Source organism: Rattus rattus, chromosome 9, assembly GCF_011064425.1.
Source record: "Rattus rattus isolate New Zealand chromosome 9, Rrattus_CSIRO_v1, whole genome shotgun sequence".
NCBI classification, from domain to species: Eukaryota; Metazoa; Chordata; class Mammalia; order Rodentia; family Muridae; genus Rattus; species Rattus rattus.
In genome coordinates, this window is record NC_046162.1 from 49,148,334 (window position 1) to 49,171,874 (window position 23,541).

Consider the following 23,541-nt stretch of genomic DNA (forward strand, 5'->3'; position numbering starts at 1 on the left):
TAGAACTAGGACTATCCCAACGTTTAGGTTCTCCACTCCAGCAGGCTCCTCCCGCAGGGCGAAGGAGGGGCCCACAGACATTGGCCCTTCTCCCACTCTGCCACATCTGCTCTGGGGTCCCACAAACCCACACTGCCTCTGCCTCGGCACTTTCTGCTCATGCTAGACAAAACCAGTAGGTTCCCCACCGTTGGGGACTGGAGAGAGGAAGGGACAAACTAGACAGAACTGAAGGCCTGGGGGGTAGGACGCCCTGTCCGCCAGAAAGAAGGGATGGGGACAAAGAAGGAAAAGATGAGAAAATGAAATGAATGATTTGCAGATGCTGAGCTCCTGGGGAACTAATGGCTCTCCATTTTTCACTCAGGACCATCCTCTGGGCCGAATGGCCAAATGGCCGAATGGCCACCATCCTCTTCAAGAGCTTAGCTGGGCTTGCTCCCACATTACCCCAGCTGGGGCTGTTGACCTGTGCCCTTCACTCATAAAAACAGGGAAGGAGAGGTGGGAAGCCTCACCTAAGCATCTCCCACCTCCTTTAACCACTTGTTTGCCATTCTGCCCTAACTGCATATGGCCTGGGGGGTCTGGGGCAGGGCTAGAGTGTATACAGATGAAGAAGAGCTAAGGGGGAGAGGGGTTCCATCTATGCTGTTATGGGAAAAACACTATCCCTGCTGAGTAAAGACATCCCCAGATGGAGGACTCCCACTCCTGTAAGGAGCCCCTCACTTATGCTCGGTAAGACAGACCACTAAACCATATATATATGTTATATGGTATGTTATATGTATATTACTGCGGATTGTGTTAGGACCGTGGAGGGAGACACTGCTGACATCTCCCCAAGAGAAGAAATTTTAGCTACAGGGGACCAAGTGGAAAACTCTAACACAATTGAGACCAAGGCATTTGTGCTGGCACACCCCTTTCATTCCAGCACTGGGAAGCAGAAGCTGTGAGTTCAAGGCCACCCTGGTCTACAGAGTGAGTTCCAGGACAGCCAGAGAAACCCTATCTTAAAAAGACATGCAATGCCACAACAGTATACAACATTCATGGATCTATGGAGAAAACTGAGCAGCAGTAGAAAATACATCCCGCTTTGAGACAGCAGTGGCCTCTGAGGAAGAAGAAAGCCTAGGGATGGTGAACAGAGATGTGTTAGCCTCGTGGTTTTCTGTTCCGCCTATGATCCCTTATCCACATCCTTGATATCAGAAATACTCTGAAGTCAGAACTGTATGGAGCTTAGAGTGTAGGCCAGAGGGAGAGCCTGTGCCTACCAGAGCAAGATCCAGCTCTAGAACAGGACAGAATAAGATTTAAGGTTGTGACGCCATGTGTGACATCGTGTGTGACCCAGGGGCTGGGATGCAGCTGAGGTGGTAGAGTGTTAGCCAAGCATGCATGAAGCTCCGAGGTCAAGCTCCAGCCGGCCATGCCTACAATCCCAACACCCCGAAGATGGAGGCAGGGGGATCAGGAGTTGAAGGTTGTACTGGCTGGCTTGGTGTGTCAACTTGATGCAGGCTAGAGTCATCAACGAGGAAGGAGCTTCAGCTGAGGAAATGCCTCTATGAGATCCAGCTGTAAGGCATTTTCTCAATTAATAATCAATGGAGGAGGACCCAGCCCACTGTGGGTGGAGCTATCCCTGGGCTGGTGGTCCTGGGTTCTTTAAGAAAGCAGGCTGAGCAAGCCAGGGAAAGCAAGCCAGTAAGCAGCACCCCTCCAAGACCATCAAGACCATCAGCTCCTGCCTCCAGGATCCTGCCCTGTTTGAGTTCCTATTCTGACTTCTTTCATTGATGAACAGGACTGTGGAAGTGTAAGCCAAATAAACCCTTTCCTCTCCAACTCGCTATTTGGGAATGGTGTTTCATTGTTCAGTAGAGACCCTAAGACGAAGATCAATTTTGGCTACACAGGAGATTGAAGGCCAAGTTGGCTTATATGAGATCCTGTCTCAGAAAAACAAAAGTAATGTAACATTGTTTAGCATGAAATCCTAGGTCCCGTTCCAGAGAGCTCTAGAACAATAGTTAACGACCACACTTTTATTACCATATTTCTGCAGTAAAATATATGAATATTTATAGTAAGTGGCTTGAACAGACCATAAATACCTTTGTGTCAGCTTAGGTTAGATTTCACCACCAAATAAGTTTATACGCCAGACTTTATAGGGGCGGGAACTTGCAAGTGAGAGGTTTCAGGATCTTTTTAAATACGTTATTTGTGCCAGGGTGGGAGCAGTCACAAAGGTGCCACCGTATGCATGTGGCTGTCAGACTACAGCTTATAGGAGTCAGTTCTTGCTTTCTCTCATGTGTGTTCCAAGTATAGAACTCAGGTCATCAGACTTGGAAGCAGGTACCTTTGACCCCTTAGTCACCTGACTTGCCCTTGTTAGGAACTCAAACAGGGCAGGATTCCTTGGTCTGTTGGTTTGGAGGGTGGGGGTTTGAGACAAGATTCGTCAGTATAACAAGCCCTGGTGCTGTCCCGGGCTCAATTTGTGGATCAGGCAGACCTCAGACTCACAGAGATCTTGTCTCTGCTTCTCAAGTGCTGGGATCAAAGGCTCGAGCCACCATGCCTGGCTAGAGTTTTGAGAAATGCAGAGAAGGAACTGCAGGCCTGACTATAATTTTTCTTCTAATGGTAACAGAGTAAAATGTAAGGCAAAGGTCAGGAGGGCTCCGTGTGCAGCTCAAAGGTAGGATCAACACTAAAAGCCCAGGGCTCACCTCCCAGTGCTACGAAAAAGAAAATTTAATGTTTAAGCCTTTATTTAATGTGTGTATTTTTGCCTGCATATATGTCTGTGTACCTGGTGCCTGTGGAAAACAGAAGGCATCAGACGCCCTTGAACTGGCTGGAGTTACAGGCAAATGTGAGCTACCATCTGGGTGCTGGGAATCAAACCCAGTCCTCTGGAAGAACAATCAGTGCTCTTAATCGACACACACACACACACACACACACACACACACACACACACACACACACACACACACACACACACACCAGAAATCTAAAAAGATGGTCTGGGAGCTGGGAGCTGGGAGCTGGGAGCTGGGAGCTGGGAGCTGGGAGCTGGTTCAGCCAGTAAAGTGCTTGCTGTGCAAACCTGAATTTGGATCCCCAGCACCCATGTGAAAAGCTGGGTGCATATTCCTATACTTCACTGCTGGGAAAACAGAGATGAGAAGATCTCTAGGGCTCGCTACACAGCCAGTCTAGCCAATCAGCAAACTCCAGGTTCAGTGAAAGACCTTTGATTGATTGAGGAAGACACCCAATGTCAGCCTCTGGTTTCCTCATTCATGTATGTCTGCAAGTGTGCAAGTACACACACACACACACACAGAGAGAGAGAGAGAGAGAGAGAGAGAGAGAGAGAGAGAGAGAGAGAGAGAGAGAGAGAACTCATCAGTTAGGAGAACGCACTGCTCTTGCAGAGGACCCAAGCTCTTCACAGCTCCCAGCTCCCACACCAAATGACCTACAACCCCTGTAATCCAACTCCAGAGAACAACAACACATTCTTCTTTGGGCTTCCTTTGACACTACATTCATGTGCACAAATCCACTCTCTCTCACACACCCACAATTAGAAACCTTTACAAATAAATATTTCTTTAACAGGTAAGGGTTTTGTTTTTTTTTTAAGATTTATTTATTCCATGTATGTGAGTACACTGTCACTGTCTTTGGACACACCAGAAGAGGGTATCAGATCCCATTACAGATGCTTGTGAGCCACCATGTGGTTGCTGGGAATTGAATTCTGGTCCTTTGGAAGAGCAGTCAGTGCTCTTAACCACTGAGCCATCTCTCCAGCCCCAGGTTAGAGTTTTTCAGGGCCAGGCATGACGTCACATGCCTTTAATCCCAGCAGGAAGATCTCTGTGAGTTCAGGACAGCCTGGTCTACATAGCAAGCTCCAGGACACGTAGGACTACATAGAGATACCCTGTTTCAAAACTAACCAGTAAAAAAAGGAAATAAAAACGTTTGGAGAGGGGTTGGGGATTTAGCTCAGTGGTAGAGCGCTTGCCTAGCAAGCACAAGGCCCTGGGTTCGGTCCCCAGCTCCGAAAAAAAAAAAAAAGTTTGGAGAAAAAAAAAAAGCCAGGTGGTGGTGGCACACCCCTTTAATAACAGCACCTTGGAGGCAGAAGCAGGTAGATCTTTGTGAGTTCAAGGCCAGCCTAGTCTGAAGTTGAGAGCAATTTCAAGGATAGTTAGGACTACATAGAGAAATCCTGTCTTGGGGAGGGTAGAAAGAAAAAAAGAGAGATAGGCCTGGGTTCGGTCCCCAGCTCCGGAAAAAAAAAAAAAAAAAGAAAAAAAAAAAGAGAGAGAGAGAGATAGGTTTTCTGTGGTACCTGAAGATTGGTACACCCATTTTGAAACATTTTCTATTTGTTTCTCAGAAGTTTCTCCAAGCCAAACCTTCCCTGCTGCATCCCCCAACTCCTCCTGGTACCAGGCTCCTTGGAGCGAGTCAATTTTAAACTGATTTGACCTGGGCACATGAGATATCAGAGATGGTAATGTTACGCATTTCTAGAAGACTAGACCTGCGCTTCACCTCCTACCCCTTACTAGTAATACCAGCGAGGATCCAGCAAAGGCTCAGGTCTACAGTCCCATAATTTGGAAAACTAGAACTGAAAGGTCAAGAATTCAAAGCAAGGGCTGGAGAGATGGCTCAGTGGTTAAGAACACTGGCTGCTCTTCAGAGGTCCTGAGTTCAACTCCCAGCAACCACATGGTGGCTCACAACCATCTATAATGAGATCTGATGCCCTCTTCTGGTGTGTCTGAAGACAGCTACAGTATACCAATATAAATAAAAATTAATTAAAAAATTAAAAAAGGAATTCAATGCAAGAACAAGAGTTCAAAGCCCTCCTGAGATACATAAGAAAACCCCATCAGGGTTGGGGGATTTAGCTCAGTGGTAGAGCGCTTGCCTAGCAAGCGCAAGGCCCCCTGGGTTCATAAGGCCCTGGGTTGGTCCTAGTTCAAAAAAAAAGAAAAAAAAAAAAAAAAAAAAGAAAGAAAAAAACCCCATCTCAGTGTGTGTGTGTGTGTGTGTGTGTGTGTGTGTGTGTGTGTGTGTGTGTCTAGCACACCCACAGCCCTAAGCCCATTCCCAATGTCCCATTACAGTGTGGTAGAGCACTTGCCTAGCATGCATGAGGCCTAGGATTCAACCCTCCTCAACACTGAAGGAGAAAAGAGGGGATGGGGAGGGATCAGCACATGAGGGTGTTTAGCACCAAGCCTGACCACATGAGTGTCATTCCTACAACCCATGTGGTGAAAGGAAAGAACCAACTCCCCAAAAGTTGTCCTCTGACCTCTACATATGCGTGATACGAGCAGGCACACCCCTCCATTTGCATGCAAACACTAAACAAGTAAGTAAATAATTAAATAATTAGGGGCTGGAGAGATCACTCAGTGGTTGAGAGCACTGGCTTCTCTTCCAGAGAACTTAGGTTTGACTTCGGCAGCCACGTGGGAGCTCACCATCTGTATTGGAGTTTTAGGGGAGGCTGGGTCTGACCCTCTGGCCTCCACCAGATATATGCATGTGGTGCTCAGACGAACTCAGGCAAAACACCAATACGTATAACAGAAGAAGTAGTAGGAGTAGTAAGATACTTATTAAATAAAAGTTTAAAGGTCAACAGAAGATTATATTTCTCTTCATCATTACAGGACTAGCAATACCAGCAAGTCAGGCTTTAAAGGTGAGGTCTACACCTGGCTCACCGCCTCAGGCCACTGGACAGGATCTAAAAGAAAAGCAACTGACAGCAACCAAGACCCCCAACCACTGTGGCTCCGGGATCAACGCCACAAGAGGCAGCTCTTTGTTCTCTCCATGTAGGCTTCTCTTCCTGTCACCCTGAACCTGAACCTCCACAACCGACCAAGTCTCTGCCAAGATGAGGAGGAAAATACAGGAGCTTTCAACAGATGGTAGCAAGCATCAGCCGGGCTTAGGAATCAAAGGGTGGCAGAGCAGGCTGGGTCTCCATGGTGATGGGCTTAATGGAAGAAAAACACTATTTGTTTTGCCACCCAGGGTGAAAGTAGGGAAAAAGGAAGAGAGCAAACCCTCTACGGTGGGGTGGGAACAACCAGGAACACTTGAAATGAGGAAGAAGCTGGAGGAAGAATTGGCTGGCACATGGATGGGAAATTTTTAAGAGAGAATAAATAGCAGGCTAGCCAGGAAGAAGACACGTGCACATATAAAAAGAAAAGAGAGAAGGGCAGAGGCTCCGTGGAAAGCCTTTCAGATACAATATCACAGCCATCCTGCTTCTTGGTCCTGCCCCCTGACACCGAGGTGGGCATGGTGGTGTCCCCTTCAATCCCAGGGCTTGTGAGGCAATGGCAGGCAGACGCCCGTTGAATTCCAGGTCCGCCTGGTGTACCTAGCCAGTTTGAGACCACCCAGAGCTACCCAGAGAGACCCTGTCTCAGGAAAAAGAAAAAAAAAAATAGCACTCATAAAGCCTCTCTAAATCTCCCCGCCGTCCATTTCTAGGCAGCCTCTGTCCCAGCAAGTACTCACCAGACTCCTCCTTCATGGGCTCGTACTCTGGCTCCGGAATGGTAGGCATCTGAGAAGTCTCCTTCTCAACTCCTGGGGCCACAGTGGACTGAGGAGGCCGGCCAGGTCGGGCTGCCCGGGGGCCTCCCCGGCCACCCACTTTTCGCTTCTTCTCCGCTTTGCTTGCCATCTTAAGGCAAAACCTGCAGGTACATGGGTGTCGGAAGTCCGCCTCCAGATCCCACCTCTCACCCAGCCTCCCAAGACACACACTCCCTTCTGAATTCCGACACCGAGTGGGACATCCCAGGTGATCTTATTTTCTGGGGGGTATCCTGCTATACACTCGGGGCATACCCAAGAGACCCTCAGAGCTGGGGGAGGGGGTCACAGTTCAGCGGTAAAGTGCTTGCTTAGAATGTGTGCAAGGCCTTGTGTCAGACTCCAAACACTGGATTTAAAAAGGACGGGGTTGGGGATTTAGCTCAGTGGTAGAGCACTTGCCTAGCAAGCGCAAGGCCCTGGGTTGGTCCCCAGCTCCGAAAAAAAAAAAAAAAAAAAAAGGGACAATGGATTCCTCACCTCTTCCCTGGGATAACCCAAATTCTTCACAGAATCAGATTAAAAGTCAAAGCCCTCTCCCAGCCCCCGGCAGGTCAGAAGGCTAAGGACCTGAGTTCAATCCCTGGGTCCATGGGGCACCAACACCCACAAGCTGTTCTCTGCCCTGCACTTACATACCACGGCACGCACACACACACATACACAGACAATAACTGCAAATGGGGGAAAATCAAGGTCTCATAAGCCATCAGGAACAAATAGCAGACACGGGAACTAAAAAGATAACGTCCTGATCTCAGGACCACAAGAGTTCAGTTCCCAGCACCGACATCAAGTGATTCACAACTGCCTGTCACTCCAGTCCCCGGTGGTCTGACTCCCTCTGGCCTCCTTGGGTACCTGCACAGGTTTGCATACACATATATGTACATATAAAATAAACCTTTTATTTTTACAACAGAAACACCACTAAGGCAGGGTATGGAAAATGTATGAGATGTTCACCACACTACCCTATAGTTTCCTGAATGCGAGACGGCCCAGGAAGGGGAGCACCATCACTGCTGTCGTTGTGTCAAGTCACTGAGGCAAACCAAGACGATTTTCCTGAGCACCTCCCCACTTTAAGAAAAAAAAAAAAAGCTCCTCCTACCACACTGAAATCTCAACAGCCTCAAAGACCGTGTGCACAAGTCTCTTTAGTCTGTAATCGCTTAGAGGGGGGAGCCTGTTCAGTGTGTACTGCGGTTTCTTAGGCTTGTTGGTCGAGTCTACGCTAAGTACATAATTTCAGGATCACCAGATTCCAAATGTCCTTAGGAGCAACCAGGAACCAAGAAGGACAAAAGACATCCAAATTATGCAAGGGTGAAAAAGAAACGAATGGCATGAGGAAGACTCAGTGGGCAAAAAAAAAAAAAACCAAAAAAACAAAACAAAACAAAACAAAAAAAAAACAAAAAAAAAAAAACAACAACAACCATGTGAGGAGCACAGAATCTCCAGGAACACACTATAGAATGCTGGGCACTCCCTCTTCCTCCTCGGGAGCCTGACAGCCACCTGTGGCTTCCTTTCCTCATCCCCACAGGCTGCCACAGGCATTGATCATGGGTTATGAATTTCAAACTTGAAGGATTTGTACTTTGCTCCAAGGAAAAACGTTCTGTTAGGCCAACAAATCAATAAAACCAACTGCAAGAGTGTGGTTTCCTTCCTTAGCCTCAAGGGAAGCATCCAGCTCCCCTGAGCCTCAAGGTGGAGCCTCAGGAGACATAATCCACACTGCAGGCACCGGGAGAAACTGTCCCAGCCTGGGGCTCACTGGGGTTACTGGAAAATATCTCAGGGCCCTCCTGCTCCTCAAACTGGTCACCAGTAGGCAGTATCCCTCACAACTTCTTGCTCACACAACTGTCCCCCCTTCATTGCACCCTGAGTTGCCCTTCTTCCCCTCAATCACAAATGCCCCTTGCTCCCCTCTCCCCCTATAACCACCCCCTGCTCCTGACTCCTCCACAGCTGCTCTTCCTCCCTTACAGCTGCCCCTTTTCCCAGCATTCTTTCCTTCCCTCTGTCCCGACACACACCTCACAATGTCGACCCTCTCCTCCCTAGACCGACGGTTGGGTCACACCAACCAAGAAGCTGCCCCGCGTGGCCCTCCCAGGTCCGCGCCTGCATGCACGCGTCGCCATGGCAACTCGGGGCCGGGAGAGTAAGTGGCGGGTCTGCGGACACTGCGCAGGCGCGTTGCTCCGCCGCCCCACCCCACGAGAGTCTTTCCCGCGTGGATCTGAGACTAAAGGGCAAGGGAGGGGGGAGTCTAGGGTTTCGAGAACTACTAAATCTGGGAGCCGAAGGTGTGGGGAACAGCTCCCGCCTGGATTTGAGGATCAAGCTGGAAGGGCTGGGACTGAAAACAACGAGACTCGGTCTCGCAGGATGTGGAAAAGACCCGGGCCGGGGGGGGGACCCAAACGCACGACCCCGGCCCCCAGGTGTGTGGGCTCCGGCCTGCACGGGTCCAGCAGGTGGCGCTCGGGGTGCCGCCTGCGAGGTTCGTTCACCTTCTAGAAAACTCTCCAGGATTTCCAAACAGCCACGGCTGCAGCTGGGTCCAGGGGAAAAACCGGGGCTGGAGCACCCCTGCCCTCCTGCTGCTCCCGCTTCTTACCCCGGATTGGGGTCTAGTATTGCTGGGAGGCACGGGGCGGGGGAACCGGGTGAAGGCTGGAACTGGATTTTTTTTTTTTTTTTAATCAGAGGATTGGCTTTGAAAAGCGTTGCTGGTTTTGGGGGGCGAACGAGAGGCGGGGACTCCCCCGGGGAAGGTGACCCGGCCTGGGAGGAGCTTTGCTCTCCATAGGAACAAAGGCTGCGTCCCAGAGCAGCTTGGAGAGCACTGGAGGGGCAGCACTGAGCGGGTGCTAGGGGGCGCTGCATGTCCTGGTGGCTGGAAGGCGGAAAAGACAACTGTACCCGGGGTCTCAAGACGCTTTGGGGAGACGTGGGAAATGCCGTGAGGAAGCAGAATCATGGGAATAGGGAGGCGCCCTCCCTGCTTCCATCAATAGTGCCTAATTAAGACAAAGCCAGCAGCGAGCCCACTGATTACATTTCCATGAGGAGCTAAATTGATGACATTTTCTTTGCTGGATATGAAGAGACGCTGCCACCTCAGTTCCCATTTTCACACCTGACAGGTCTCATTTTGCCAATCTGGTCCTGCCGGAAGTGGCAGTCCCTAGTACTCCTGGAGGCCAATATATTTATCTAAACTCTGACCCAAGCCACCATAATTGACAAGTCCTCCCTTACCACCACCACCTTCCCTGTTTACAGTGTAGCTCAAGCTGGCGTCAAACTCTCAAACTTCGAGTCCTGCCTCTGCCTCCTGGGTGCTGGAATTACAGGGGTGTGCTGCCACATCTGGCTACTGCCATTATCCTGAAGATGGGTTTCCGGGCTCTGATTTGTGTGGTCTTTGGCCCAGCCCAGACTCGTGTTGCTGAGAGAGCAGGGATTGAAGGAAAAGAGGCTCTGCCACACCCTAAAACCAGCAGCTGCACAGCACACGGGGCTGGGATGGAACACATAGGTAATCTTCCAGCCAGATAGCAGAGAGGGGTGATGTGACTGGTCAGAATCCCAAGGGAAAGGTCCCAAAGGACTGAAAATTTGTGGGGAGGCTTGGAATGGGGATCCTCCAGGGTGGGTTCCTAAATCCCTCAGGGGAAGGAACTTTGCATAGACCCCTTTTCTCTTCTGACTCCCCTCTCAACTGTGGCTGTGTCTAGGGATCCCAGCCCCCCACATTATGCTAAATAGGTAATCAAACATCTTGCTTTGCTAATTGCTGCTCAATCCGATTAAACACCGCTGAAGCTCATCAACAGAGGTGGAGGTAAAGGGAAGGATGGGGGGGGGCAGCCACAGCTGTGATGGGGTGCTTGTCCCTAGGGGTTCTAGGGGACAGCTGAGAAACAGCCAGCGTAGCAAGTCTAAGCACATCCCAAAGGAAAGGGACTGACCATTTGTAGCCTGGAGTCAGTCCCTTAGCCGGGACCACCCCAGATGTAGGCTTTTCCCTCCTGCCAGAACCTTATTACCCTCAGAACCCAGGCATCCGGCCATTCCCACAGCCACCCACACACACCCCTGTCCCAGATTTAATAAGGTCTGTTCTCTCACTGTCAATATTTGATTTCTCAGAGCCATCTCCACGGAGAAGAGGGGCCTCAGTCCTTCTTCCCCCCTACCTTGGTCCTTTTTGGCCCACTCCTAGTCCCTTTGTGCTCCCAACCTTCTCTGAACTTACTGACTTAATGAAATGATATTAAAGTCTTAAGCAACTCGAAGAAGAATGGTTGCTATGGTAAAGGGAGTGGGCAGGACGCCTGGGTCCCTGAGGGGAGTAAGGGCTGAGAGGGAGAGGGAGCCAGAAGCTAAGACCTAGAAGTCACAGGTCCCCCTCCACAACCCTCCATGGGTAATAGCAGATTTTGAGTGAGGCAGGGTGCCATACCTCTAGTTCTTGGTGAGAAGCAGGGAATGAGGCTTGGGTGCTAAGAGAAGGTTGAAGGACAGATGTTCAAGGGGCCAGGGTCTCCACTGGCTGACCAGAGCATCCATCAGGAGAGAAGGGCCAGTCTGGGAGACAGGGCCTCTGTGCCAGCAACCTCCCTGCTGACCATGCCCTGGACCAGTCCCGTGAGAACCAGAGTGGATTCATCCACAGCCCTGACTCATCTCTCGGCCCCCTTTCTCCACCAGCAGCCCCCCACAGGTGATTTGTAGCTGATGCCCCCACAGTGACAGGAGCCAGGAAGGAGTCATTCCATGACGTGAAGAACTGAGGACTTCCAAAGAGAACACAGGCCAATGGCTGGAAATCGAAGCCCCACCCCAGCTCCCCACACCCGTCCCCTTCTCACTCCCCTGGGGACCCTGGCCCAGCCCCAGTCCCCTTGGGGTGGTGGGAATGCAGGGACATTTGGCTGAGGCTGATTGATGAGGGAGGAGGAAGCCTGTGCGTGCTAAGGCTGCTGTTTGCTGAGCACACAGATTCCTCCCCACTCACCAGCTGCTGCCCCCTGAGGCTGTTTGTGGGCACCCCCACCCCACCAGTCAGTGCCACTGGGGGAGCCGATGCCTACATTCCTGATAGAGAACCAGGAAGTTGACTGCTTCTTGGATTCCCTCATGAGAATCATAGATACCTGGGACCTGGTGGCTTTGAACTCCTTTCAGACACCTGCCCTGCCACGCATGACTCTTGCGACTCCGTAGTGGCCATTCATTCTGTGTCTTTCTTCCTAGCCCCTACCTACCGCTCCAAGCCCAGGCAAGCCAGCACCCTGCCTCCGAGCCACCCTGCAGCTCCTTTCCCAGCCTACCTGCAGACCTCGACCCTGTCCCTGGGAAGGTGGAGCCCGTATCTGGGGTGGGGGTGGCCCTTTCCCTTTAGGAAGCCCCCACATTTCATTCTAACGTAAATCTCAGCTTGTAGCATCCACCGGATATTTTTGCTGCAGTCTGGTGAGTTGGCTCGGTGACTCAAGGCACCTGTTGCAGAGCCTGATGTGTTCTATCCTGGGAGCCATGAGGTAGAAGAACCGACTCTGACTCTGGCAGCTTGGCCTCTGCCCTCCACACGCACGCTCTGGCCTGCGTGCATGCTCCCCACCACAAGCACATAAACACACAGTGACGTCTATCGAAACTCCTCACCCCCTTTCATATTGCCAACGCACCCCCCTAACACAAACCAGGGTGACAGTTGTATACCTTAAGCTGCAAAGGCTAGCCAAGCCTGTGCTGCTACAACTCAGCCCCCAGGGACAGCCCAGCTCCATCTTCCTTCCACTGCTGGAAGGGCAGGTTTAGGTGTCTCGGGTGGGCCCTCGCCTACTTGTTCTGTTAGTTCTGCTCTGCTCGTCTGGCCCACTCTGGACATGGCCCTTTTCATTGTGTTGTTTATTTGAGGCAGGGTTTCCGCTTCATAGGTTACACTGGCTTCAAACTCCAAAGCCTCCTCCTCCTCCACCACACCTCCCAAATGCTGGGATTACAAGCTCTTACCACCTCACACTCAGCTTCCTGCTCCAGTTTTCATGTCTTCTGAAAGCTCCAAACATCCTCTTTGCCCTCCTCCGGCTTAAAAAGCTCTTGAGTAGAACAACTAGTCCTTACCCAGGAAACAAAGACCAAGCAAGCCAGATGGGTCTCCTCCTCCTCCTCTCTCTCTCTCTCTCCCTTCCTTCCTTCTTCCTCCTTCCCCCCCTCTCTGAGACAGGGTTTCTCCATGGAGACCAGGCTGGCCTGGAACTCACTCTGTAGACCAGGCTGACCTCAAACTGAGAGATCCACCTGCCTCTGCCTCTGCCTCTGCCTCCTGAGCGCTGAGATTAAAAGTGTGCGTACACCTGTCTAGACCAGCTTCTTGGAGTGACTTTCTGCCCCTTGGGCTGTGGCTAGAGACAGACGGAATACCTGGGAAAAAATAAGGTGGATGTCCGTCCTTATTACCAAACGCGTCAAAATCTCTCCCTCTGCATCTCTGCTTCTGCCTTTCCCAGGGCAGTTCCTGGCTGCCCCTCTGCCCCCAAACACACACCTCTGAACCCGAAAGGTTCACCTAGTTTCCCTGGGTTTCCTTTGTTTGTTTGAACTTGTTTCATTCTCCACGGGGGTCTCAGCCACCCAGGTTGGCTTCAAACTCCTCCCACCTCAGCCTCAATATTGTTTTCATGAACCGAGGTTGCAAATGCTTGTTCCCCATCAAAATGTGGACTTCAAGTGGGGTGTGGTGGTGCATGCACGCCTTTCATCCGAGCTTTCAGGAGGCAGAGGCAGGTGGAGCTCTGTGAGCTCAAGGCCAGTCTGGTCTGCAAAGTGAGTTCCAGGATAGCCAGGGTCCTGTTACACAGAGAAACTCTGTCTTGAAAAACCAAATCACACCCCCCTCCCCCCCAAAAAAATTGTTATTTTTTTAAATTGTGGACTTCAGAAACTAACCACAGGCCAGAAATGGAGTTGCACACCTTTTATCCCAGCAGTCAGGAAATGAAGACAGGCAGTCAGGCAGGCAGATAGATCTCTTGAGTTTAAGGCCATCCTGGTCTATATAACAAAACCCTACCTTCTTTGTTTTGGGTTGGTTTTTATTTTTTATTTTTTAAAATATTTTTGTTTTTTGGTTTGGTTAGTTGATTTTGATTTGTTTTTCCAGACCCTGGCTGTCCTGGCACTCTCTCTATAGGCTAGACTGTCCTTGAACTCACAGTGGTCCCCCTGCCTCTGCCTCCTGGGTGCTGAAATCAAATGCATATGTCACCATTGACCAGCAAGAACTTGTCTTAAAGTCAATCAATTAGTTAATCAAACAACCAAACACCCTGGGCTAGTGTGAGACCCTGTCTCAAATGCAGGTGAGAGGGAGGCTAGAGGGTCAGCGATGTAGTGGTTAAGAGCATTTACTGCTCGTGCAAAGGACCCAGGTTTGGTTTCCAGCACCTACACAGGCTCAACAACTCTCTGTAACTCTGCTCATACAGCATCTGATGCTCTCATGACCTCCTCAGGTATGAGACACGACAGGGTACACATGCATACATGCAGGCAAAACTGTTCAAATTAAATACATCTTCTAAAAAGTGGACCTGGGGCTGGGGGCGGGAGGGAGTGTGGTTCTTGTCCAGCATGTTCAAGGATCTAGGTTTGACACTAACACAATGGCAGGGGTGGGGGTGGGAATAAAACCAGCCAATAGACAAAAAAAAAAAAATGTGATTTTATGAAGCAGGGATTTTCACTTTAGCACGCAGTGCTGAAGTAGCACCTGGAACACAGTAAACACAGAGGAGGGGCTGAATGAACAAGTGGACGAAGAAGTAGCTCCCCTCCCTTCTATTCTTGTCATAGTTGTTACCCTGGGAGTGTGTGTGTACTTGTAGCCAGAAAGCCAACAGATGGCATGTGCGGTTCTATGTGGAAGTCACCAGCATTTTCAAATAGCTTAAAAGACAGGCAAGTCACTGCGCATGTGAAAGGCTGTAGGTGTTGTGAATGTCAGGTGGTTGGCAGGGGGTCTGTGGATGCCAGTGCTCAGAGGGGGTGTGTCCCAGGGGCTGTGCAGTATGTGCTGTTTCTCTTCCCAGCTGTGCATCCGTCCCCAGGTGTCTTCCTGTCTCTCAGCGTGTTATGATGTCCTGGCTGCTTTGGTGATGTGTTTGTCAGGGAGACTATTTATCTCCACTTCTCTCCTCCTCTTGTATTCACCTGTACCTCTGGATGTTTGTGTCAAGGGGACTCTCAGAGCCCTCGTCCCCTCACACTAACAGCCCTACCCCAGTCTTGGACCCCTCCCTTTCTCAGTGGGCCCTGTTGCTGGGCTCTGTGTTGCCATAGTGACGGTTGCCAAGTCCCTGAGGCTGATAGCCAGCGATGGGGCTGTCGGCTCCATCCACGCGGGAGGCTGAGGGGGGCTTCCCATTGTGTAGCGAAGGGGATGTTTCCAAGACGACCAACCCCCACTAAGGGCCAGGGACCAGCCCTTCCAACCCCCTCAAGCCTCCCCACTTTAGGTAGCTCCAGGGTGGGCTCAGAAGGCAAGAGGAAATTCTACACAGCCCAGTACCTGGTCTCTCAGTTTTCAGCTCCCCTCCTCCAGTACCTATACCACAGGGGACTCAGGCATCTTGTTGAGATGGGTTGGGGTCTCTGGGAACAGAGGGGAAGGGGGACCCTTTGACCTCCAGGCAGATGGGAGACAGTGGGAGGGAACCTTAAGTCAGGGGAGGGCAGCCAGGGCAGAGGTTGTGACCCTGCGGACTCGCTCCAGCGATGTTCCTGATGGCAGCTTTTGTGGCTGGAGAATGGGGTAGAGTCTGGGGGGGGGGATGGGCACCTGGGCTTTTGGGGGAGAAGAGTCTGGGTATATAAGCAGACACTAGCTGCCTGGGCCCCTGGAGTCTTCCTGCAATTTTTTGATCAGCTCTATCCCCTACAGCAAAACTCCCCAAGTACCTTGGGGAGGGGTCGTAAGGAACAGAACCTCCCTCACACAAGTGCACATTAGTACCACGATGCTGCTAATGGTGACTGTGTCCTCTCCCACGTGCTTTGGCTGAGCACAGTACTCCCCCATGTGTGACCAGTATTGGCACATATCACTCCTGGAGTGTTCCAGCAGCTCCTCTCTACAGGTGGTCTCCTTCCTCTGCCTTCTGAGCCCATGATTCCCTCTCCAGAAACTGCCCACCTCACCACCCCAACCAATGTTCTTTCCCCAGGCCCTCCGGGGTTCCCTGTGACCCACCCTCAGCCTGAAAGCCATTCTGGCCACCCCACCCCCCCATTCATGTCCAGTCATTTTCCAGCCTTCTGGTCAACTTTTAAAGTTTTTTATTTTTTTTCTTTGTTTTTTTGTTGTTGTTGTTCTTGTTCAAATTTCCCTTTTACAGTAAAACTATTGAGGTGACGGCCACACCCCGCCACCTCCCCCATGGCAATATCAACTTCCTGTTCCCTAGAAGGAGCTGGGAACTACAGCGCCAGAAAGATGGCTTGACCTCTGGTGGACAAAGCGACCATTTTGGCTGGTGATTGAGGTGGCCAACGTGGTGCCCAAGGGCAGCTTTGATCTAATAAAACTGAGCTGGGAGGATACTGAAGCAGCAGCCCACTGCGCACTAAAGGGCGGGAAGAGGTATAGGCTTGTCACTATGGAAACAGCATCCAGTGCTAATAACTGTCATCAGTCCATGGACCACCTCTTCACTAACAAGGGCGCTGGGTTGGGTTTGAAGGGAAGAAGGCATGAACCAGACAGCTGCCTGGTTACGGGGGAGAACATGTGGGTTCTTGGGGTAGTCCTGTTGATCAACAGAGATTATATCAGGGTACAGTAAGGGGAGAACAAGACAAATCGGGCCTGCCACAACAGGTGGCAGTCATCTTAGCTGTCCTAAAAACCGCACAGAGCACAAGGGGAGGGGAGTCCTTGGGAAGTGCCACTGAGCACTAAGAAAATTCTCAGTCCACATCTGTCCTCTCACAGTGGTAAGCTCCAGCTTCCTCCTAACACAGGAGGTTCCTCCTGCCCCTTTCTCCACAGGGTAAGAACCATCCACTTCCCATGCCCCCACCCCCACCCCCACCACCTCCCCAGACTAAGCCACTTGGAATTCCAGCCAGACCACTTCCTATTTCAGAAGTGCGACTTCCTGTTCTGGACGAAGGCACTTCCAGTTCCTGCTGCTGCCACTTACTTCCCAGGCCATTTCTGTCCAGGCCTGGTCACTTCTTGTCTGGAACAAGTCACTTCCTATCTGATGCCCATTTAGCATCAGATCCAGTCCATCATGTCTTCACTGCTTCATGTCTTCCTATCAGCCACTGGATACAACAGGACACTTCTTCTCAGGGTAGTTTGCTGTGGCCCAGTAACCACCCCAAATGGCTGGAGTAAGTACATAGAAAGGCAGGGAAAGAGGCCCTGTGCCCATGCCTGGAGCTGGGGGGGGTAGAGTGCCAGAATCTCCCCCCCAACCCCCAGAAGCCCCCGATTTTGGCAGACAGAGGGGAGCAGTTGGTATGAAAAGTTGGAAAGGGCCAAGAGCCGAGGGAGAGATACTTTGATGCCCCAACCTAGGAGACACGTGAGAGGCACAGGAAGGACAAGAAGCCAAGAGGGTTAAAGGAGATGTAAGGAGGAGGAGGCTAGGGAGGAGGAAGAGAACAGACCTAGACACAGGAGAGGGAGAGAGAGAATAAGAAATAGAGAAGAGAAAAACGGTGAGAGGCAGAAAGAGGTGCCAACCAAAAGACAGACCATTCCCACCCCTACTCTGGGTGGGCGAAGGAAAAGGACACCTGTGTAGTGATTGAAGGAGGCTGAGCCTGTGCCCCCTCCCCTAAGAGGCAGAGACAGAGGGAGGGCAGGAAGAGGTGTAGTCAAGTCTTAAGGGATCCTAAAACTGGAGATGGGGGCTATAGCCAGAAGGAGCCAAAGAGCCGGTGGGGCAAAGGGGGCCAAAGTCATGGCGCAGGTGTCCCTCATACCACAAATTACACTGGAGGAGCACCCCATGGGCGACTGGATTGAGGAGAGCCAAGTGGGAGGAGCCCTCATACCTTGTAGTAGATGTTTGGAGGGCTCTGGGGGGGGCCATCCTGCACAATGTACACAGGGTGTCCGTAGTCACCGCTCACCTTCTCATAGTGAGGGCAGAAGGGGGGATCTGCAGCCCCACCACCCCGCAGGGCTATTCCTAGCTCCCCAGGCTCAGCCTCCCGAGGTCCCATCCCCCCTCCACCACCCAGGCCCAGGGACCCTCCTCTCCCAAAGGAGCCAGGACCAGGGTGGCGACTCTCCGAAGGCTTGGCCCGCCGTCTCCGCCAACACATGGCACCCCCAGCCCCTGCCACGCCCAGCAAGAGCAGCGCCAGCCCCCCTGCTGCCCCAGCCACCGCGGGCATGCTGGGAGGGGGCAGGGGGCCTTCAGCACCCCGGGAGGTTGCATTGCTGTTGGGGTCACCTGGCAGGGAAGGGGTGAAGGAGGAAAGAGGGGGAGGGGCTGAAGGAACCATCTGGATATTGGATACACCCAGCCCTGGGGGTCCCCATGGGCTTCCCCAGTAGTGCCCAGGACCCTTAGGTACCCCACATTCCCTCCCCCAAGCCCAGATCGAAATCCAGGTGTCCGGCCTCCAGCTCCCTGCCATGTACCCCCCCCCTTTCTCTGACAGCCCTGATTGAAGCAGTGACTTGGCTAATTAGTTCTAATTGAGTCTTTTCCTCATTTGGCTTCCACTTCCCTCCCACCCTCCCATCTTCTCTTCTCCTCTTTCCTGTATCACTGCCCCCAAAAACGGGAGAGGGAGGGCGGGAGAGGGTGAAGGCAGGGCAGCTGGGGTCTGAGAGCAGAGGAGGCAGTGCCTGGCTCCTGGTTCCTACCTGGTATGCTGTCCTTCCCAGGCTCCTGGCTGTGAGCTGCCCCTCGGTCTCTCTCCATGGGCATTTCAGACACAGGTTTTCGGGGTACAGCTCCTCCTCGGGGACCTGAAGATGGGAAAGATGTAAGAAAGAGGGGCCGGAAGAACTGCTCCTGGTTTGCATGTACCACCTAAACTTCCCTCGGCTCCTAGCAGGTGTCCCTGGCCCCCTCACTTTGTCCCCTGCAGAAGCACCTTCATGCCTCTGGTTAGGCACACACCTCCCTGCAAGCTCTCCAGGCCTTCCCGGGTCCCATCTGATGTGGCTGGAAATAAGAACAGGAACCCAGGTCAGTACTCCTGGGTCCAGCCCTCCCGTTCCCTGGGGGAGCACTACTGAATGCCAAGGGAGCACTACTGAACACACAGTGGTGGATTCTAATGGTCCTAACCTTCCTCCCCCTCCATCCCAGGGACACTCTATTTGCCCCTGCCCGATGTCTGGCAGTACCAATTATGTAATGTCGTGGTGGGATCTGAACTTCGTGGCCCCCAGAGGTTAGGGCTGTATTCCTGGAACTTGATGGTGAAGCGGAGGTCCAGGTCTGGCCGGTCACATGTGAGAAGAAGGTTTGGGGCAGGGGGTGCCTCACAACGCCGACCCTGGGCACCCCCTACCAGGTACAGTTTGTAGAACTCATAACTAGGAGAGGAGTGGGGGCCAGGAGGCCGGGCCCGGGGACAAAGTAGATCTAGCCGGTCCCCGATCTGAGGGTAAAGCACGTAACCACCCTCTGCCTGGAACCTACAGGGAAGACAAGGTAGGCAGGGAAGAGGTGTCAGGGGTGTGGCTCCCAAAGCTTTCCCTCTCTCATTCCCAACCATCTAGGACAGCAGTTCTTAGCTCCCGCCCATTGCCTTTGTTTGAGTCCTGTGTTCAGTAAGCCCGGGCACTAAGGGCTCTGCAAGCTCACATCAGAAGCAGCAGGAAGCCAGGCTCAGAGGTCTCCTGCCCCTTGGTGTGCCCAAATGCACTCTTCAGCCCGCCCTCACCACATGCACACTGCCATCTCCCGCTCCATCACCGGTGCCGTTGCCATGGCAACAGGATGCCAGTTACCAAGGAGCTGGCCTCTCTGGAACCACACAGCCTACCCCTCCCAGGTGATTTCACTATTCCATGGCAGTCAACCATGGGGATGGAACCTCCCCCTCCTCTAGGCCACCACTGAATTTCAGGGCAGAGGGAGGAAGGTAAAGGTTGCGGGGTGGGGGGCATGAGCTGGACCAGTTCCCTCAAGTTAGTCAGTTAATGAGACATGAGGCCAATGCTAGTTTGGCAGTGACCAAAATGGGGCTGAGGAGAATGAAAGCATAGGTGCCAACCACTCAGCGTTCTTCTGCATTCCACCTCGGGGCTTAAACTTTCTGAGGGAAGTGCTCCGCTGCCGTGGAGTCGAAGTAGTTGATTTCTGTCACAAGCTGACATAAACTCCTAGCAACATCTCCTTGGCCAGCTAGCCAGGGTACGGACGGGCCCAGCAGAGCCACAACCTGTCTCCCACAGCAAGCCCTGCCTGTGCATCCATAGTTGAAACAGGGTCCCACAAGACTGCTACCCAACATCTTTCCAGAAGCCTAGTGACCAGCTCCCACCCAACATCCTAAAGAACCTCAGAAAGCCCCAATGCCTTGTCTCAACCCTATCAGGACAGCCCAATTTATATCCTCAAGGTATACTTAGTGCTCAAAACTGCAGTCAGCAGTGGCTGGCGGGTGGGAGAGCTTGAGATTGATTATTCCCACTGAGATATGGGAGGGAGAGGGGGGTACCAAGATTGGAACAGGGCGGGAGGCCAGGATTCAAGAAAACAGAAACAAAAAGACCCAATCCTACCTCTCCTTTCATGAGTATACAATATGTCCAAATACCTTGTCTCCAATCCTCATAACAGCTGTAAGGACTGAAGACACAAACTCAGAGAGGTTAAGTGACCTGCCTAAGAGCACACAGCTGCAAACAGCAGAGCTAGTGTTAAGACCAACACCTGATGAACTCCCAGGTCCACTCCCCCTCCCACGACCTCTCTCTCACAGCCGCCCAGCGAAGGAAGAAGTTTCTGAAACGCAGAACTCTTGGGCTGGTGGGGATAGGAAATGCCACTGAGGAGGCGAATCACTTAGATGACCTCCCATAGGTTGTCTGCCCTGTGTGACTGACCCTTGGCCTCTTTCCAAGCAAAGTAAGCAATGGGAGTCCCCGGTGGGAGAGTTTGCAGCCAAGATGACTTAAGAGGTCAGTGGTACCCTCAAGACTTCAGTAGCAAGAGGGAAGGGGGGAGCCTTGAGGGTGCTCCAGAGAGAATCCACCAGACAGGAAGAATGCGTCCTAGCTGACAAACTGTTCAACCAAGGGTTCGCTAGTCCTCTGGCTGTGAACACAGACTGAGAGTCAAGGAACCTTGGGTGGGCTGTTCTATAGCCCCAAACTGAACCCTCTTCCCTCTCATCTGCAACACAGAGTGCCTCCTGGGAGCTAGGCGTCCCTGCCCTTCCCCTCAGTACCTCAGCAGCACCCATTCAGCACCTCTCTCCCGAGAGCTGACATTAACCAGGCTCCCTTCAACGCAGATGACACAAGTCTCACCAGATCCAAATAGCCACTCCATTGCCCTCTGCTGCCCGGGAACTTTATCTTTGCCCCTTTAAGGTCTCCCAACTCCTGACACATGGTATCACCACCCACATCCAGCTCTGTGAGACTAGGAGTCTGGCTCCCAAGATCATTGCTCTGTCTTGTAACCTGTCACCTCCCCTCAGTGCCACAGCACCCTTCTGCCAGCCTCCGCTAGGCTCAGAATCCTAGCCCGGTAGTCTGAAAGCTGCCATATCCCTTATCTATGGGACTGGAGTCTCCCCAGTCCCAGGCCACTCACCTCTTATTCGCCGAGTTCCAGTAGACAGGCTCCAGGCTGAGTCCAGACACCAGCCCCGCAAAACCTAACAGCAGCAGGGCCCCGACTTGCACACCCCCTGGCCCAAAATGGGGGCCCCCCATGACCCTACCAAGGCCTGGGGGCGGGGCACCAACTCCCCCAAAGTCTCTCACCCCCAGGGGTGGCTACCACGCTGTGGAGCCCCAGTCACCCTGGTGGGTGGCTAGTCACCCCCAGCTCCCACAAGGACCCTCTTTTCTGCGATGCTTGCGCCCCGGCTCCAGAGCGCTCAGCCCCACTAGAACCCTTGCAGGGGCCGTCTGCAGGCGCCCTATGCGCCCCCGGCCCACGCGCCGCACCTCGGGATTTGTGCGCCGGGCTACGTGGGGGACATGGGGAGCAGAGGGCCGGGCGGGGGCGACATGGGGCGCCGGGCAAGGCAGCGAAGAAGGAGACACCGAGCTGGAGCCCCAGCCTCGCCGGGATTGAGGGCAGCGGGCTAAGGGAGGAAACCAGTCCCGAGCCCAGGAGGGGGGAGTTAAAGGAGAGGCGGGGAGGGGGAGAGCATGGTGGAGGGAAAAACCGGAGCTGGAGCTCAGTCGGAGCGGGCGTCGCATCCCGCGGCCCACGCCCCCCACACCTCCCTCACCTCGCGCACCTCCCGTCCGCCACCCCGCCTCGCTGCCCAGCGCGGTCTCTCACGCCCCCTTTGTCTCTGGCAGTGTCCGTCTCTGGCTGAGTTTCTGCTTGCTTTCCTTCCTGCCCTCCGATTGCCCGAGCCTTTGGAATCTTCCTCGCTAGCATCCAGAAAGGCTCTTGCCCTCTCCACCCCGAAAAAGCTTCCCCCTTTGCTCCCGTTGCCTGCTCCTCTTCCATTCCAAAACAACACCGCGGCTTTCCGGGCGGCCTGGAGAGGATAATGATAACCTTGAAGGCTAGGCACTTCACAAAGTAACGCTAAGTTGATGGGCTACCTGTGTGAAGTGGGAGGGGGCAGAGCTAACCAGGTTGAGAGGGGACCCCGTGACTTGCCCAAGGTCACAAGGGGAGTTTGGGAAAACCCCCGAAAACACAACCTAGGCTGCTGAACTCCCCCTTTCCTGGAATTTCTTTTGTCACAGCTTTTCTGACCCTTTACTGTTTTCTGTGGGTTAGGTGAAGACCAGGGAGTAGTAAATTTTGGCCCTTCTTGGGTGATCACGGAGAAAAGTAAGACTGGGAGAAGAAAGGGGGTACCTATAACCCCAAAGCTGCAATCCACAGGAAGGACTGTTTCCAATTATCCTGGGGGAAGGGAGGAGCTGCCTTCTTGGGTGTAAGAACCAAGGCTTTCAGCACCTCCCGGCAGGGGCGACATTCCTCTCCTTCCTGCCCAATCCTCCACAGGCTGCTCCTTTCTCCCTTTGACTGAGGTCCCCACCATGGCCCCGTTGACAACATCTCTTCAAAGACTCTCATTCTGGGTATTTGACAAGGTGTGTGGGGAGGGGGGAGAGTGGACAGATGGAGAAGCACGAAGAACAAGCAAGCCCCTTGCCCGGGCGCTGCAGTCTAGGGGGAGACCAACAAGCAGCAGCTGTGTTTTTCCATTCTCTCCTTCCTGGGTGTCCTTGCCTCTGCCTACTGGGGTGCAGTGGGACACCGTGTCTTGCACCCTTCTCTTCTGCAGCTGGATGATGGTAAACAGTGCGGTGTGCAGCCATCAGCACTAACTTGTCTGTCACTGTCTACTTAGTCTCACACAGACACGCTCAACAGTCTGACACCAAGCTCCTGCCACCCCCTGCCCAGGCCAGTTCACCCGGACCCCTGATGCAGCCACCTCAGGAGTGAGATTTCAAACAGGTCTGCTCCTCAGTTTACCAAGTTGCCTAGCAACCACACAGTCAATGGCATGAGACCCCACCCCCACCTGCTTGACTTCACACCACGCTCAGCCCCTCATTGGCTCCTGCCTGGTCCCACCTCTCAGCCCCTGGTTTTGGGAACAATGTGCCAGACCCCACAGATGCTGGAC

At 52.7% G+C, this 23,541-nt stretch overlaps 2 protein-coding genes across 2 annotated transcripts in view; both read right to left on the minus strand.

The window, feature by feature from the left end:
- The window catches only part of Dnah2 (dynein axonemal heavy chain 2), a 124,624-nt gene extending 115,775 nt beyond the window's left edge, over window positions 1–8,849 (minus strand). The window contains exons 1-2 of the mRNA XM_032914170.1: window positions 8,739–8,849; window positions 6,607–6,788 (exon numbers count right to left, since the gene is read on the minus strand). Coding sequence (XP_032770061.1) covers window positions 6,607–6,775 — 169 coding nt within the window. The 5' untranslated portion in view covers window positions 6,776–6,788; window positions 8,739–8,849. The remainder of the gene's footprint in view (window positions 1–6,606; window positions 6,789–8,738) is intronic.
- Window positions 8,850–16,802: 7,953 nt separating this feature from the next.
- Efnb3 (ephrin B3) lies at window positions 16,803–22,089 on the minus strand. The gene is given in 7 exon segments (XM_032913224.1): window positions 16,803–18,191; window positions 18,611–18,715; window positions 18,824–18,831; window positions 18,833–18,914; window positions 19,100–19,139; window positions 19,141–19,393; window positions 21,525–22,089. Coding segments are annotated over 7 exon segments (1,020 nt in total). The 5' UTR covers window positions 21,647–22,089; the 3' UTR covers window positions 16,803–17,781.
- Between the last annotated feature and the right edge of the window lie 1,452 nt (window positions 22,090–23,541).